At 33.5% G+C, this 18,748-nt stretch overlaps 1 protein-coding gene across 1 annotated transcript in view; it reads right to left on the bottom strand.

Moving 5' to 3' along the window:
* Positions 1-7,569: 7,569 nt before the first annotated feature.
* Positions 7,570-18,748, bottom strand: part of LOC128551677 (uncharacterized) — a 40,414-nt gene continuing 29,235 nt past the window's right edge. Inside the window, exon 2 of the mRNA XM_053532578.1 lies at positions 7,570-8,314. Coding sequence (XP_053388553.1) covers positions 7,938-8,314 — 377 coding nt within the window. The 3' untranslated portion in view covers positions 7,570-7,937. The remainder of the gene's footprint in view (positions 8,315-18,748) is intronic.

Here is an 18,748-nt window from a genome sequence, read left to right as displayed (position 1 = left end):
TCAGACATGAAAACATATGACAATCTTGTAATTATTTCTTTTAAACTGATCGGTTTTTAGTATAGAGTAAATAGTTGATGTAAAAAGTAATCAAATGTTTTAATAAAGAAAATGTGTCTTAAATTGTCAGAAGCATAAAGAGGTTTTTATTCACAGTGACAGTCAATGGAAAAGGACTACAGACCAGTAATTTAGAGAAAATATTAGATTCAGTGAAAAAGGGTAATGCTGATAAACTTGAAATTCGCGGGTCACGTGTGGTTAAAACTACACACAGGTCAACAATTGTTTCAAATAGAGACCAAAATGTTAGAAATAGGGGCAACTGAAGAAGGTCAGGAAGCTCTGCAAGAAATAGCAGCAGAAATGACAATAGAAATGATAATAAAAAGAGCTGGGGAAGTGCGAGAAAAAATAGATAGGAACTGTCTTGAAGAAATCGAACATTGATAAATAATCATACAATTATCAAATAAGAGAATGTTGTGTAAATTTTTGTCAGTTAGATGTTTTAGCATTAGCGGAAACACATTTAAAGGGAAATGAACATATTGAGTTAGATGGTTACTTTTGGCTTGGGCAAAATAGGGTTTCCATACATAAAAGAGGCTATTAGTAAATGGGATCTGGTGGGGTAGGATTTCTAATTAAAACAGATCTGCTGGAAGAATTTGATGTTCAAATTGTCTGTGAAGATTTTGAAGTTATTTTATGGTGTTGGCTATTTACAACCAGAAAACCCCACTCGGCAAACTGATGCAAATGAGGTTTTTGATAATTTATTATGTAATATTGAGGAATTTCAGAAAGAAGCTAAATGTATGTATGTAGTAACTTTAATTGCAACTGTGCTGATAATTTAGATTTCATACCAGGTGTAGATGATTTACCTGACAGCGATGTTGTGGACTTTTCTGTATATATTTATGGAAAGATACTTACAGATTTTTTAATAAACACAAATTTTGCATATTGAATGGAAGGAAAAGTGTTAGAAATGAATTTACATTTATCGGGCCTGAATGTTGCGTAGTTGTAGACTATTGTTTTGTGCCATTTGAGCTTCTTAATAAGTTTGATAATTTTGAAGCGGTCAGAACATTAGATTAATGAAGTGAAGCCAATGTTTTAATAACACTGGTGGTGGCAGACCTGATCATTCAATGCTAAAGTGGAGGTTGTATTTAGATATTATCTATGTTAATGTTAAATGTTAAAGATGTAGAGCTTTCATGTACAAAAACAGTTTTGGACACAAAGAATATCCCTTCAGATTTCTTTTGTAATGATGTTTTAGTTAATAATTTAAATCAGGCTATAATTGAATTACAAAATAATGCTAGTAAGCAGCTCATGCTTGATACGGATTATATGAAAACATACTAACATACAGAAATGAAGCAGAAACTACAGGTAAAGCAAATCAAATGTACTACATCTAGAAGTACAAGTAAGAAATTCCGAAGGGGTAAACCGTCGTGGACAGATGATTTAACTGTACTATAGGGAATGAAATGAGTATGGCAGAGAAATGTTGGTTGAAATGTCAAAATGCTCAAAAGAACAATTTCAAACATGTTTATCATTTACACCAAAGAGCTGGGTATACTACTTTTATCTTCAAAAGAGGAGATATTTTGACCGTTGTGTACAGCGTGATAAAAGTTTGCATATTAAAAGTGTGCAAGAAGAAATAGAAAAGTTAGCAGACTCAAAATGTAATAACTCTTGGGAAAAGATAGAAAATATAGGTTTAGGAAATGAGAGACGTAAGAACATACCTTTTGAAACTGTTTCAATAAATAGAAATCCTGAAGTTGTTTTGTCAAAATGGCGAAATGAGTTTTGTAACCTGCTTAATCCGCTTAGCACATCAAGTCAAGTCAAGACATGCTAGATGAACACATACCTCTAAATGTAAGTCAGTCCATTAGTAACAGTGTTCCACTCTTTAGTGATATTATCACTAGTGATGAGGTTGCTTATACTTTAAAAAAGCAAAGTTAGGAAAAGCCCAAGGTTTTGATTATATTGCAGTGTTTTTGTTTTTTGTTGCGTTTTTAAAAATAATTTTGCGTTAACAACTTTACTTGGTCTAAAGGGATTATCACTCATATTCCAAAGAATTCAACTGCAGACCCTCGTGATCCTTTGTCATATAGAGGAATCACTTTAGCTCCAGTTATGTAAAAATTATATGCGAGTGTTTTAAAAGAAAGAATATATAGCTGGTGTAATAGTAATAGTATCATACATGATGAACAAAATGGCTTCAAGAAAGGAGGAAGTACAACAGACCATGATACTTCGATTACAAATATCACAGAAACAAGAAAACTGAAAAAGCAGTCAACATTTGCTGCCTTTATTGATTTTAAAAAGCCCTATGATTTTATTGACTGAGTTAAACTTTTGGAGAAATTGTACGCAACTAGTCTTCATGGTAAATTAATGCATGCACATATCTCATTTCTCACTTCATACTTCTCAACTTTGATAAAGAAATCGTGAAGTGAGAAATAAGAAATATGAAATTCACATTTTTCACTTCACACTTCTTGTTTGTGTATTTCTCAACCTTGGTATCGAAATCGTGAAATGGGAAATTCACATTTCTCATTTCTCACTTCACACTTCTCAACTTTGATACCGAAATCGTGAAATGAGAAATAAGAAATTCTCATTTCTCATTTCACGCTTCTTGTTTGTGTTGTAGTGTAAATACAATATTTTCTCGAAGTAAATAGATCTCATCGCCTGAAATTTGCGATGATTTTTTTCATTCAGTCACATTTTAGGTGATAACATCATTGTTTCTTTTGGAAACATTGCAGGAGGACTGCTTATAATGTATAATGTAACATAAATGTGCAACCCATTTGCTGTTTTTCATATCAATATATATGTACGGTTATAATGAAAAAAAATGCAGTAAAATATAGCAGAATTAAATTAAGCATTGGGCTGATACAGAGGTATAAGACAGAACATCTGATGTAATAAGTTAATCAAAATCTGGACGAATATCTTTTGAAAGCATAGAACACGACATAACAAAGCAAAGTAATATGTAGTGTAATGGTTAGGTGTTTTGTATTTTATTTCAGGTATTTCTTTCAGAAGTTTAAGACTTTAAAATACATAGAAGAAAAACTGTACATTTCATGAATAATAAAAGTCAGACAAAACTTGTCAATCTTCAGTAGCTTGAAGCTATGAGCATGTACACACCAGTGACTTCTTTTCTACGTATACTTAAGTGAACAGGAAGTGAAATATTGTGTCTGCTGTGTGTTTCCTGTATAATCCTATATAATCTCAATATACTCTGTGATCGGGGGCAGCCCAGGTGACGGGCAAGGGGCATGGTCGTCCCACTCCCGCTAAAACTCAATTATCACTGTTAAAAGCTAGGCCGAAGTAAAATTATAATTAAGAACTTGTGTTTATAGGGTTGTTAACAGAACTGTTTTAAAAGGTTAATTGAACATTGAAAATATCTGTGAAATTAGACTGAAATTTGTAAGTAACTGTGCATCTCTCTTCGTAGGAAATAAAAATGTTAGAACTGTCATACAAGTGTTGTATTTTAAAGTCAGACAATGTATTTCTCAACCTTGGTATCGAAATCGTGAACTGGGAAACGTGAAATTGACATTTCTCATTTCTCACTTCACACTTCTCAACTTTGATACGAAATCGTGAAGTGAGAAATAAGAAATATGAAATTCACATTTCTCATTTCACACTTCTTGTGAGTTTGAAATTTGAAATCAAAATCGAGAAATGTGAAATTCGTATTTCTCGTTTCATACTTCTTAATTTTGCAGTTTTGAGCTGTAACCTAAACAATATAAATAAATAAACAAAAGGCAATAATGGCCATAAATCGCTCACCTAATTACAACAGCTATCGGTTCTATTTTCTTTAATCTATCAAGAGTCTCAAACCATCACAAAATACGCCAGTAAGAAGTTTGTGAGGTTAGTACAATAAAGAGGTAATACAAAAATTATTGGAAAAGAACATAAACAGCTCACTGCCAGCTACATACATTTTAATTCTGAGGTCAATCTATTCAGTAGTGTTTGAGTTGTGCAATGGGCAGGCATTCATCAAAGTAAATAAACTGAAGTTACTCAAGAAATGGGCAGGCTTGGATTATTGTTCTTTACAATGTTTTCAATCTCATGTCCTTGAATAAAAACTAAAATTTGAAGTTGATACATTTAGTAATTTTAAATTTTGACAGTGGACAAGGCATATTTTCTCATTTCTCATATCTTTGGCAAATCAAGGAGCAAAACACTTAAGTACTGGTTAAGGCTGGTTGCAGCAAGACTATTCGTTTCAGTTTTATATTTTACTCTTAAGTAATTAGAAATAGCGAAGTTTATATTACATAGATAATTACATATTATAAAAATAATGTTCTCGCTAAGAATTGTGAACGATTTTTATTTTAATTAACCCTTCATCATATAGACTTTAAATTGATTGAACTAAATTTTAGCTTGTTATCAAATTTGACTGAGATATAGTACCAACATCATTTCAAGTTTATATTGATTCCGAAATATTTGACATAGCGACCAAACAAGGCAAAATATCAAATATTTTGATGCATCAATGGGCATTATTCCTGATTCAATTGAACGCTTTGACTGGATATCAAAAATGTTCGAGATTATTATGGTAATAAACACAATCACCAAGTTTGATGAAAATCGAATAACTACACATTCACCATTTTTGATATTTTTAGAGTCATAGGCCCCTCCTGGCATTCTTGTCAAATTTGGCTGGTTATTGAACTTGTCCGTGATGACATGCCATAATGGTCATAAACCCTTTCACCAAATTTGGTGAAAAAATGATAAAAACTGTTTGAATTAGAAAGAGAAAACTACACATTTTCATTAAAGTTTGCTCCATTTAGGGTAGATCTAGTTACTCTATAAACACATGCCCCTTCTGACCAAAGAATTAACTTAGCTGAGCTTCAATGTCTAGAAGCTTTCAGCATAATTTGAAAAGGGTTGCCTATGAAATTGGCAGAGGTGTTATGACCACAGATGTACTGTTCAAGGATTGCTTAAAAAATGAAAAGGCTAAAGTAAAAACAACTACTTTATAGCAAAATGTGCTATATCAGAGGCGATAATAATGAAAGTACTGACCATAAACGCCATGTTCAAATATGATAAAGATTACTTTAGAAATGAAAGGGCTAAAGTGTAAATAAAGTCAAATATGGTAACCATTGCCTTCTTCTGATCAACATTTTTTAAAAACACTGGTCCAATCAGGGCCAGACTCTAATTTGGCCAATTCTTATGGCCATAACATGCTACATTTCGCGCCAAAGCATTACGTCATCGTGACGCAACAGAAAAGTCCGAGAAATGAGAAGTGTAAAATGAGAAATTCACATTTCTCACTTCACACTTCTTAATTTTGTTATCGAAATCGTAAAATGAGAAATGTGAATATCACATTTCACCATTCTTATTTCCCATTCCACGATTTCGAAACCAAAGTTGAGAAATATGAAGTGAGAATTGAGAAATGTGAATTTCACATTTCTTATTTCACGATTTTGATACCAAACGTAAGAAGTATGAAATTTCACATTTCACACTTCTCATTTCATAGTTTCTATATGTTTTATTGTATCAATTAAGAAATGAGAAATAGGAAATTTAAATACTGAAATATGAAGTCACCACCGGGCTTTCGTACAAAACAGTGATGTCGAATTGAAACTTTAACTACAATATTCTCGAATGTTAAAATGGCATTGCATCGGAAGTGTGTTAATTGCCCATGACTCTATTTGAGCCGGAAGTGTGTTAACTGCCCATCATTCTATTTGCGCATTTTTCTAAAATTCGCTCTTGCTTTTTGTGCCTATTGGACTGTTCGTTTTGCTGTTGATGAACTGTAGTGTTTTTCCCCAGCACACCTGTCGTTATCAGCATTTTTTAAACAAATTCAGGTAAATAAGTGGCAAGTGACTGGAAAATACCTTGTGACTGACCCAATTGCACAGCCATGCTTCGGTTTGACTGTCAGAAATGACATCATAGCGCACGTGAAAATTGTCCAAGGGTAGATTCGGACAGAATGTGTTAATTGCCTTCGAACTTGCAGGACAAAATGCGGATAATAAAATTTGTTTCTGAATAACACATTCATATCTGTTGCCATTATATGGTAACACATTTAGTATCAAGTACGAAAGTTGTTGCAAGATGCCAAAGAAAGCAATGTTCGTAGTATTGATACAACAGGAGATGATATAAAGATACTTGTGTCTTTGTTGTAGACCCTAGGCAAACAGACATTCCGATGGGGTTTCATGTATGTTATTGCCTTATTAGTGTGAGCAGGATTTTTACTGTTGCATTTAGTGACCTAATTATTGACTGATCAAGACCCATATGCGATACTGTCCGCATACACAAGGTTGTGCTTAAAATTTGACTTACGTAACTTAGCAAAGATGTCTAATCAGGAGTGTTGACTCTATATGATACTTTCAAGTTAAATAACGAGGAAGGACTAAGATGCACCATGAATGAAACACGACACACATCATTTAATCCCGCCTAGGGGTGTGAAACTCACAGTTTAAAAGGGACAAGCAAATTATAACCCAAGTGTTATATGTTGTGTATTTACTTAGAGCGTATTGTTGTTGTTGTTCACTACAATAAACACCTTTACCACTATTTGCAGTCATTTACTGATCAACTGGTATTTTGGAAGGACAAACAGTCAATGTTGTGCAATCAGCCATCTCTCAAGAAAGATCATTGTTTTGATATTGCTAAATGTCAGCCTGTAAGAAACCTACACAAGGGTACTTTAAAATCCAAGTCATCTTGGTTCAAAGGCCAGATTTTCTTTAGTGTTAGGTAACATTTGTAAAAGGTTTGACTTTAATTATCCATATCCAACATTAAACACATTAATTTTTCAAGACGTACGCTAAAATTCCCTGTATATGAGCTTATTGACATTGTTCCAATTAACAGAATTTCTTCATACTATGGATATTTAAGGACAATCATCTAAGAAACTAAATTTTTCAATAAAAATCATACGTCACCGGTATTGAAAAAAGAGTTATCTGCCACTGAAAACGATGTTTTGGGGAAAATAAATCATCAAAGTATGAAACTGAAAATATAAGATACTGTTTATAGATGTTTGTTCCAGACCTACGTACTTTGTAATAAGTTTAGTGTTGCTTATTGAATTATTGGTACGACGAATTACCGCCCGAGTGTATAAATAGTGTTAAAACATGGTTTTGCTATACATTATTTCGATTCTAATATGTCCTTAATTCTAAAGCACTAGATAAAATATAGAAGCGCTATTTCTTTGTCGTAACTAAAACTTTGACGTCACTGCACGTTAACGTCAGTAAGTGTGTCTTAACAGAGACACGCATATTAGAATATGTCATAGGTTTAGTGTTGTTCACTGAATTGAGACGACAGAGCATTGTACCTTTAAAAGAGTTGTAGAGTGGGTTAGAAATTTAATACAATCATGTTGTAACAATTTGGTAGGCATAACAACGTGATGCTCAACATACAACAATCATTAACAAACGCACAACGATTCTTAACAAATGCTTCATAGAAGTATTTATATAAAACTGTCTCATATACTATACCAATAAAAGTAGCACAATAGTTTTTTAATTAGCATAGATTTACTTTACAAAGCAGTATCCGGAAATTCGGTTGGAATAAAAGGCCTATGACGGAATCATTCTTTTGTTCAAAAACTCTTATCTCTTAACATCTAACAAAGTAAGTCTTTCGTTTCTTTTACTTAAGGTAATATTTTGCCAAGTTAAATAACTGTACTCTTGATGAAAATCAATGATCATATACAATTAAAACCTTGAAAATAGGCATTACTTGCGTGGACAAAGATTAAACGTAGGGTTACAGTTAAAAGAATTTCTTGTAATACTGCAAAAGCAACACCTCGCATCGTTTTTATCCGAGCCACTTTCATCTTTTTTTTCAAGCGTTTGGTTATCTTCATCTTTATTTCCAGTCGTCTGGATATCTTTATCGTTTTCCTCAGTCTCTTGGCCGATTTTTGCCATAACGGCAATCAGTAAAACAGCCGTACATAGAAATCCTATCCCTATGACAATTGTTCGTACATCAACTGGTAATAACTTGCAACAGGTGACCGTGCCGTCTTCTTCACAACACCCATAACTGCACTGATATTGCTCCTCACCAGCCGACTCACATGGGTATTCGCTGGCAGCCAAACGTCCTGCAAATCGTAAAAAAGAAAATTAGCTATTTGATGGCGGGATAAATAGAAGACAAAATAGTTCAGCGGTTTGGTTTAAATGTGTATTTTTTTGTCCTCATTTGTTTGCTACCATACTACCCAAACCTCTATATTGAGACAAGACAAAATCTTACAGTTGTCTTCAGTGTGTTCATCAAATATGACATTTTATAAAATAGTTTAGAATTTCACCTGAACAAAAGACAATAATAAAAAAAAAAATAATTTAAAAATCTCAAAAAGCCTTGACGCAACAAATAATATACTGAATTTCAAAGCCATGCAATTATTACGACAATCTCGCTCGCCACGTCTGAATGTTGCACATGAAATAATAAAGTGCAGGCTTGAATATTACAAGACCAATGACATTTTACATGGGATATTCAAGAAATGCAAATGTAATCAACAAAGGAAGTTCAAAACGCCCGAATATCGCACAACCCTCGATGTTTGTTCTTTTTAGCTCGACTTTTCGAAGAAAAAGTATCTTCTAGCTATTGCACTCGCCCCAGTGTCGGCGTCGGCGTCGGCGTTGGTTTAAGTTTATTATAAAGTCAAATATCTCTGTTACTATCAAAGCTATTGACTTGAAACTTATAATAGTTATTTACTATCAAAGTCTACATCAGGTGAAAGAATCCCCATAACTATGATTTGAATTTTGAAAGAATTATGCCCCTTTTTATCTTAGAATTTTTGGTTAAAGTTTTTGTTAAAGTCAAATATCCCTGTTACTATCAAAGCTTTTGACTTGAAACTTAAAATGCTTATTTACCATCAAAGTCTACACCAGAAAAAAACAATTCCCATTACTCTGATTTGAATTTTCACAGAATTATGCCCATTTTAACTTAGATTTTTTTTGTTAAAGTTTTTGATAAAATCAAATATCTCTGTTATCAAAGCTTTTGACTTGAAACTTAAAATGCTTATTTACCATCAAAGTCTACACCAGGAGAAAATATCTCCATAACTCTGATTTGAATTTTGACAGAATTATGCCCCTTTTTAGCTTAGAATTTTTGTCAAAATTTTTGATAAAGTAAAATATCTCTGTTACTATTAAAGCTTTTAACTTGAAACTCAAAATAGTTACTTACTATCAAAGTCTACACCAGTAGACACAATTCCTAAAACTCTGATTTAAATATTGACAGAGTTATGTCCCTTCTTAACTTGGATTTTTTTTTCACTGGCAAAGCTCTAATTCTGAGTCAAGCACTGAGAAAAGTCGATCGCGCTCTCTTACGGACAGCTCTTATTGATATATCTTTTAATTAAGTATTATTTCAATATCTTATTATGACAAGACATAATTTTTCATATTGAATGATAAAAGTTGATAAAACAACAACAACAACAACATCAAAAAAGCAGAAATTGAAAAATTTAAAACAGGAGTTTCTTCCGAAAAATATAATAAAATTGGTAATATATTGCTAATAATTCCTTATATTTTGTTTATTATGTTTAACCAAAACCATTTTAATAAAATATGCAGAAAAACGGCAATAATAGGTAAAAATAGTAATCCCGTATACGTATTTACTAAATAAAAGTACTATGTTACCTCCTCTCACTTTATTACTGATAGGCCTACAGTTGTATGACTAGCTGATTTTCCAATAAGCAGTGGCCCCTTGCTTTAATTCTGACCATTAAAACCATAATGTGCAAGTCCTTCGATCCACTGCAAATAACTAACCTTTTTAAAGATCCACAACGACCTGGTGGCTTATACGTATTTACTAAATAAAGGTACTCTGTTACCTCCTCTCTTTATTACTGATAGGCCTACATTTGTATGACTAGCTGATTTTCCAATAAACAGTGGCCCCTTGCTTTAATTCTGATCATTAAAACCATAATGTGCAAGTCCTTCGATCCACTGCTAATAACTAAACTTTTTGAAGATCCACAACGACGTTACGACCTGGTGTCTTACATCCCCTCCCCCCCTCCCTCACCCCCCAACCACGTGAACTTCGTGCAAATCATTCTATTAATACAGTTATGAGACGTAGAACGTTTCATTGTTACTAAATGGTCTCAAAGTAGCTTTTACATTCACACTTACTAAATACATTGTGGTACGTACGCCGGTAATCAATATTGTATTTATAATCAGGATCGTGAAGCATTACTTTCAGAACTTTGCAAATAAATTGGCTATTTCGTAACAAATAGTTCCGTCATCATGTGCAGACGTATTGCTCATTTTGTCCGCACATGATACTCATTATTACCTGCGAATGTAATTAGGAGCCTGAGACGTCTTAACTCGTACTCAAGTGCCCTCAGAACGGATATGTATGGAAGCGTATATCGTACATCCTGCTGGCGTGTTCATGTAGGGAAAACATGTTATGGTATGTCGACATGCTTCAATACAACACATCATGTCGACATAATTAACATCTCTTGTCTACATAATATTTCAGTATCGCGACTTAAAGTTTTGCGGCATGCTAATATGTTCTTACCTTCGCTACATATATTATTCCGACATTTTCATAATAAGGATATGTCGACATACATTAACACGTCTTCGCGGTTTATATTTTCCCTAATTATATATATTATCCTAGTATTCCGACATACATTTTGATAACTTAACAACTTAAACCATTGCGGAAAAATGTCAGAATCATTGTTTTGGTATACAGTAATTGAACCGTCCGTCCATTTTTCAATCCGTCTATCTGTCCGTCCGTCACCACTTTGCTTGTCCAGAGCATAACTTAAGAAACTATTCAAGGGATTGACTTCAAACTTTGAATATAGGTAGATGTCGACAAAAAAGGAGTACAATGTCCAGTAACCGTAACTTCAGCTTAGTATTTTTGAGTTATTCCCCTTTCTTATTTTTACTTACGCTTTGCTTGTCCGTAGCATAACTCATAAACTATGCAAGAGATTGGCTTCAAACTTGGAATATAAATAGATGGCAACAAGGAGGAGTGCAATACCTAGAAACCATTACTCCAGCTTTAGTAAATTTTTAGTTATTCCCCTTTCTCATTTTTCCTTTCACTTTGCTTGTCCGGAGCTTAACTTGGAAACTACGCAAGGGATTAACTTTAAACTTGGAATATAGGTAGATGGCGACAAGAAAGAGTGAAGTACCCAGAACCATAACTCTAGCCCTAGTTATTGTTGAGTTATTTCTTTTCCCTTTTTCTTTGTCCATCTATTGTCTCGATTATTATAGAAGGTCATCTTACAATATTTGGATTAAGATCAGAGAATAATTTTAATAGAGGAAGTGCAGTGCACAAGAAACATTTCTCTAGCATAAGTACATTCATTTTGAACTATGTTCAGTACAAAATGTCATGAACTTTACTTTTCCGCTTCTATAACATATCAATTTTACAACGAAATCTGCTATGGTACTGTGGTCTGTGGTGTTGGGCTAAAGAACAATGAACAAATTTTGAAGAGTGGAGGTTCAAGTACCAGTCGGAACGAATTTCTTTTAAAACTAAATGTTCTTCTTTATAATTAGAAAGTACTATTTAGATGCTCTGGAGTCCTCTGGGTCATTTTTACAATAATTAAAAATAAAAAAGTGTCATTTATATTTTTTTGTCATGTGTGCCATTTTTGGGGCATGCGTGTTTCTCAAACGCAGTTCTTGTTTATAATAGTGACATTGACCATGACCCCAGCAACCAGAACGCATGCCTCCAAGAAAGCTATGTATACACCAAGTTTGAACACAATATCGCAGTTTCAGCAGAAATGGATATTTATGGTTTGCAAAGCAAAGTCTATACATATGTATAAGTATAAAGGGCAGAAACACTTGTGTTTATCAATAGGCAATATGTCTGAAACTTGCACAGACACATTCCCAGTATAGTGATATATAGTTCTACTAAGTTTTATTCAGATACTCCAACAATCAAATGAGGTGAGGCTATGTCACACCCTATATGGCTCCCTGCGGATATAGCTCCATGGGGAGCTCTATTCGGAGCACGATTTTGTATATAGCTCCTTGCTATAGAGGAGATGTATAAGAACGCAAGCAGGTGCAAATCCGAGTATGACTCACTATGCTACAACAGTAATGTAAAATAGTATGTGTCAGAGTGTTATTTGGACATATGATTTCAACCCCTTTGGGAAGAGAGGGAGACATAAAGATTCTCTCCTCTCTGTCCGTGCATACGAATAAGTTAGAGAGTGAGCGTACTTGGATACGTATCTCCTGAAAATGGGTACCGTTTGATTGACAATCACCAAACTTTATAAAAATGATAAATGAAGTTAGGCACATGAGTTTAAACTTTTGTATCTGGACTGGCAGTTGTGGCCCTTGATCTAGTCCAAATACATATTTGATCATACTATGAAAAGCATCCATCTTCTGAACATTGTGAACCAAATTCGACACAAATGTTAATTAGGTATAAGTGATGACTTTATTTTTGTATTAATTAGGTGTAAGTGATGTCTTTATTTGTGTATCGGACCAGTAACTACAGAATTAGAGTCCTTGACGAAATAAAGTAATTGCCCCCAAAGTCGCAAAACTGTACAGAAGTATTGACTGGCAAAGAGGGGTTAAGTAACGATCCTTCCAAAAGATTTTAGACATCATATGTGAAATATTGTAAACAGTAAGCCAGATTTAACACAGAATTCATGAAATCTCAAAGGAGAATATCATTGCCTTTGTTCTGTGAAAAAAGTGACAAAGTAGGGACATCCGTATGCTATCGACATAGTTCTAGTTTTGTATGTGTAGAAGCCCAAACAGAAACATCCCGAATGTGTCTTTTCCCAGAAATAACGCAGTTACCTTCTTTAAAAAACACGCGATGATGCATCTACGATGGGTAACTTAAATTTTCTGACCGGTCTGTCATTGTCTGTAAATGCGAAAAAAATATGTCTTAGAGACAATGTCGTGACACATTGAGCATGACCCTCAGGTGCCGGTAGCTTAATTTCGCATTAAAGCTCGACATTCATTTATTACTATGAAAGAGTAAGCCTGGCATCCATATAAAAATGGATGCCGATGGGCGAGCTTGGCATTGCAGCTCGGTATTCGTTTTTAACTATATAAACTTGAATGTTGATAGCAAATCCTAGAGCCAAATCACACACATTACTGAACGTAGAATGCGGAAACGGTATATTCTATATTTTAAGTCGCTCTTTAGAAATTAAGCTCAATATCTTAAATTACTTAAATGAATTAACAACTACGTGGTCAATGTTTCATTACAAGACCGGGGAGCTAAATGTGGAACGGGGCTACATGTGTTCCGTTTATAGCTCCAATTTTTGCGAATACGTGCTCCTTATCGAAGAGAGCCATACAGGGTGTGACAAAGCTTTATGTTTAAACGACTAGAATTTCTGGTCATGTCGGAAAGTTTTATGTTGAAACTTTTTGTGAAAAAACATAGATAAACAGTCTTTGTCGATAAAATTTATGTTGCCTTGTTTTATAAGTATAAGTCGGCATCTACAATATGTGATTTTGTCGTTTAATTTAAGTAATAAAGTCGTGTAACTAGTGCGGCAAGTTTAGTTCTGTTTTGACAACATGACACATTATATGTGCACATGTCGTCTTACTGCATCTCAAAATAGACGACATGATATCGTCATCAGTATGTACGATATACGCTTCCATAGATATATCTATCCAGTTAGTTTAGTTTAATAATATTTTATTGCAACTATTACAGACATGAATGAAAACAACACATATGTATACATATATATATAGTGCAAATGGGTCGGGCTACAAGTTTTAACAACATTAGCGACAGCCCTCCCCAAAACGTCACAATTTCACATATATATCTGTTCCGATACTTGTCTTGCAATTATTGTATAATGGTAGATTTATTACAGCGTAGAAAATGTATAACTACGTAATGACAAGATAAATTAATTTTGAAAATGAGAGTAGGAAAAGAAGAAAGATGATTAGATTGTCTGTTTGTCAAATGCCCCCTTAATACTGCCGAACCCTGGTTAAGCGTTTATTGGTGACAGAGTTCAATTACTCGAGACGATAACGATAATTTTAAGGTACATTCGTACTCTTTTAACGACATAAACTGGTTTAGAACACGTGTACATGTTACTTCCTTGTTTTCTTGTTTGGATTACATAATTATTTCGAAAGATTTCGAAGGTAAGCGGGAAATTTTCAGTTAATTTACTTATATACAGTCTCAAGTCATCTGATTTTAGACTTTCAGGACATAGAAAAGTGCCGTCAAGCTAAATATACATAAAAAATGATAACTTTCATATGAAAAATTCATGGTTATTTTTTAGATCTGTGTACCTAAACAATATATTTGTTTTCAGCGGACATTGCATTTATTTTTATAAATTATCTAGTGCTGTGGAAAGATAAACGTAGACAGTGTGTTCTAAGTAGCTTACTCTTTTACTCTTTTTGTTATGATAAATGAAAAAGTAGAATTATGGGCATGGGTGTGTTGTAACATGTAATTATTGTAATTTGTTAACAAGGATAGCTAAGAAATTGAGTTTGTAATTTATCAGCTGATAGCTGCAAATTAGCCAGGTAGCTCAGATGGAAGAGCAGCCTAAGACTTTATCACAGCAAAGTTATAGGAAGGTCTCAGGTTCGAGTTCTGGTCTGGCTACAACTTGATGATTGATAACTGTTAAGTTTAATAGCTTTAGAATTTGAATCTTTGATGAATTTTTGGGTCTCTTTAAAAATGAATTCGTTTAAAAACTTTTCAGCATCAGTTAATTGTTCGTTTCCAAACAATAGCTTATCTGAGCTCAAAGGATGAAAGATTCTAGTTGCTAAGAATAAATTACGCCTCTGTAATGTAAATTGTTTACACTTGAAAAAATAATGTTCAGCATCTTCAACACCACTACAACAGTAACATGAAGGGTTTTGTCTTAAGTGATTTTTATTAATATTTTAAACATGTCTGCATTTAAATTGCTGCATTGGTTTCTGATTCGAGCATGGTAAACTGAAGCGATTCTTTCACCACTTAAAAAATATTCTGGTACATCCGGTGATTTAAAATGGTCCCGTAATGATGATTTGAAGTTTGAAAGTGTAGGTGAATCTCTAGTATTTTGGTCTAGTTCATTCCATAGTTTAATAGAAGAGGGTATCACTGATTTGGAGTAAATTTCTGTCCGTCTTGGAATTGATGAAAAGTTTGAATTGTTTCTCAGGTTATAAGGATTAATTTCATTAACCACAGGCGGAAATAACTCAGAAAGATATATTGGTAATAGACCATGTTTTCTTTGTATACTAATATGAGTTTTTGCATTTAACGTCTGTCTGAAAGAGACACCCAGCCAATTTCATTTAACCATCTATTGATTGAAACAGAACGTGTAAGACCAGTTACTACCCTTGCAGCTTCATATTGCATTTTTCCTAAGGATTCTTTTTCAAAAACAGTGCAGCTATCCCAAACCACGGATGCGTATTCTAAAATAGGTCTTAGATAGGAAATATATATTTGATTAAGTGTAGCACGTTTTAATTTGAATTTTAACATTTGCATTGAACCTACGACTTTCAATGCTGAAGACGTTATGTTAGATATATGTTCATGCCAAGAGCCATCATTACTTAACATTACCCCTAGGTGCTTATGGTGCTGGACAGGAGACAGATTAGTGTTATTAAAGACTAATTTTGGGAGTGATCTATCAGCCAAGGAAAACGTAACAACCTCTGTTTTTAGCGCGGATTAAAATAAACCAACCATTGTTTTGACCATTCATTAATTTTTTGAAGGTCTGAATTAAGCATATCTTCAATTGTTTGTATCGAAAGATGATACTGCAAGGCTGCTGTCATCAGCAAAAAGTCGTGCAGTACTTACTAAATTGAATCAGCTATGTCATTAAGGCATCACCACAGTCACAACTCACTATCAGTTCATATTTTCAGGCCGAGTATTTTTCTCTTGAAAATTGCACTAAAGCCTTAACAGCTGGTCAAATTATCTGACATCAACATTAGAAGCATATGATGATTTATAGTACATTAAGCTGCTTGTAAAATGTTTGAGTCTCGTTTTGACCGAAAGTTTACCCCAAAATATTGAAAGTTTATGTGCAGTCAAACTCCAATATAAAAAATATTACAAAGACAAAATTTAGTTAATTTCATAGTACAATATGTATACTGCAAACTCTTATGGATTTTTGTCGAAATTGTTCCTAGTTATTGCATTAGACACAAAAAGACAACCCCATGTAAATTTAATTTAAAATGTTGTTTGTACATGCGTTACTGACCACAGGTAGCCAGGTAAACCTATACATAATCCTATAATATCACCTGTTTATATACATGTAAATTATGTGTGAACAGGTAACACAAATTGGATAAATTGATGGTGTTGGGATTTTTGTGTATAATTCAGTAATCATGTAAAATTTCAAAATAATTTCTGAAGACTTTATTCTTCACGGTCTGCTTTACAATTGGCTGTAATTATCTTTGAAATGTATTGAATATATATTGAGTTTGACTGCACGTAAAATTGCAAAATTTTGTCATGGAAAAATATCGAATAAAGGCATAATACAGGTAGTGAAATGCACATCCTTTTACTTGCATTTGTTCACATAGATATTTAAAACATAATTATGACAAATTTATTGACTTTATTGTTACCACTTAGTCATCTTTTATTTTTATGAAAATTTGCATGTAAAATTTTGAGTCAAATGGCCGCCATTGTAGGCGATGCCTTAACATAAATTAGAAATAAGAAAGGGCCAAGCACAGAGCCTTGAGGAACGCAGGCATTTATATATTTTATTTCAGAAAATGAAGATCCTACAAATACTCTTTGCATTCTGTCACTAAGATAATTTTCAATCCATTTGTTAGATTTGCCTGTAACACCGTATTGTCTTAATTTGTGTAGAAGACCAGAATGCCAAACCCTGTCAAATGCTTTTGATATATCACAAAAGACAATACAAGTGATTTTTTTCTCATCAAATGCTTTACAAATTTGATGATATAATTATATCAATTAGTTGATATACAGTTGAATGACCAGGAAGAAAGCCTGACTGATATTTTGTAAATGAGGTTATTTGAATGAAAATAATTGTATAAGCGTTTGAAGATTACTCTTTCCATGGTCTTACCAAGACAACTGATTAATGAAATTGGTCTGTAGTTGGATGGAATGTCTTTGTCACCCTTTTTAAACAACGGCATTACATTAGCTAGTTTAAGACTACTTGGATATGAGGTTTCTTGCATTGACCTGTTGAAAATAATGCAAAGAGGCTGACATAATGTTTTAGCAGTTTCTTTCAGCATACGATGGCTTATTTCATCAGGTCCACTTGCCTTTTTAATTACTAAGTTGGAGAGAACATCAGAAATTTCTTGTTCTGTGATATTTATATTGTTAATAGAGGCATCAGTTTTTGAAACAAAATCTGGAAGTTCAGACTGAGAGTCATCAATTGTAGATATTGAAACAAAATAATTGTTTAAGGTTTTGGCTATTTCGTCATCAGAAAAAGAATAAGAGGTATCTTCATTCTTAAGTGGTGGTATTTTGTCGCATTTGGTCGAATTTTCTTTAATAAGCAATTTTACCAGTTTCCAATACTGTGAAGGATTTGTATTATTTAAATCATGTAGTGAAAACTCAATGTTATTAAAAAATATTTCTTGGGCATGCTTTTTCATATTATTTACTTTATTTCTAACTCGTTTGAAGTTATTCCAATCTGAAATATTATTTGATTGCACAGCCTTTTGTTTAAGTCTATCGCGTTTTCTTGATGTTCTGCGTATTTCGGAGTTGTACCATGGCTTATCACAGGGACGTACTGTTACAAAGTAGGTTGGAATACATGATTTAGCCATGTCAAGAAATTTACTGACAAAAGATGAGAAAGCTTCATCAATTGAACCATTTAAAAGAAATGACCAGTCTGTTTATCTTATAGTATGGTTTAGTTTATCAAAATCTGCATTTTTATAGTTCCGAACACTAGTGATGGGCCGACAATCGGCGACAATCGAATAATCGTCGGCGTTGCATTCATGAGCGCGATCGCCGACTTCACTTTTTCCCTGACCGATTAATTACTTGGCATCCTAAACGGATAATGTAGTTGTTTCTGACCTTTTTCTTTCTGGTATTTACGGTTCTTTGGGGCAGTTACGCCAAGGGAAACTACTCTACGTAAATGGCTTCCTCCAAAGTCTCGAAAGAAACTGAAGTCATCTGTGATCACCCAGATTTTGGAAGATATATGGGTTTACAAAATTAAGTCGGGAAAACCAACAACCTAAACTCTTGACATTGGTATGGCAGTATGCATTGCAAGACTTACGCAATCATATTAGCAAAGGAATTTTCATTTTTTGCTTTTGTG

The sequence above is a fragment of the Mercenaria mercenaria genome, unplaced genomic scaffold (assembly GCF_021730395.1).
Source record: "Mercenaria mercenaria strain notata unplaced genomic scaffold, MADL_Memer_1 contig_154, whole genome shotgun sequence".
Classification (NCBI taxonomy): Eukaryota; Metazoa; Mollusca; class Bivalvia; order Venerida; family Veneridae; genus Mercenaria; species Mercenaria mercenaria.
This window is presented reverse-complemented; position numbering and strand designations above follow the sequence as displayed.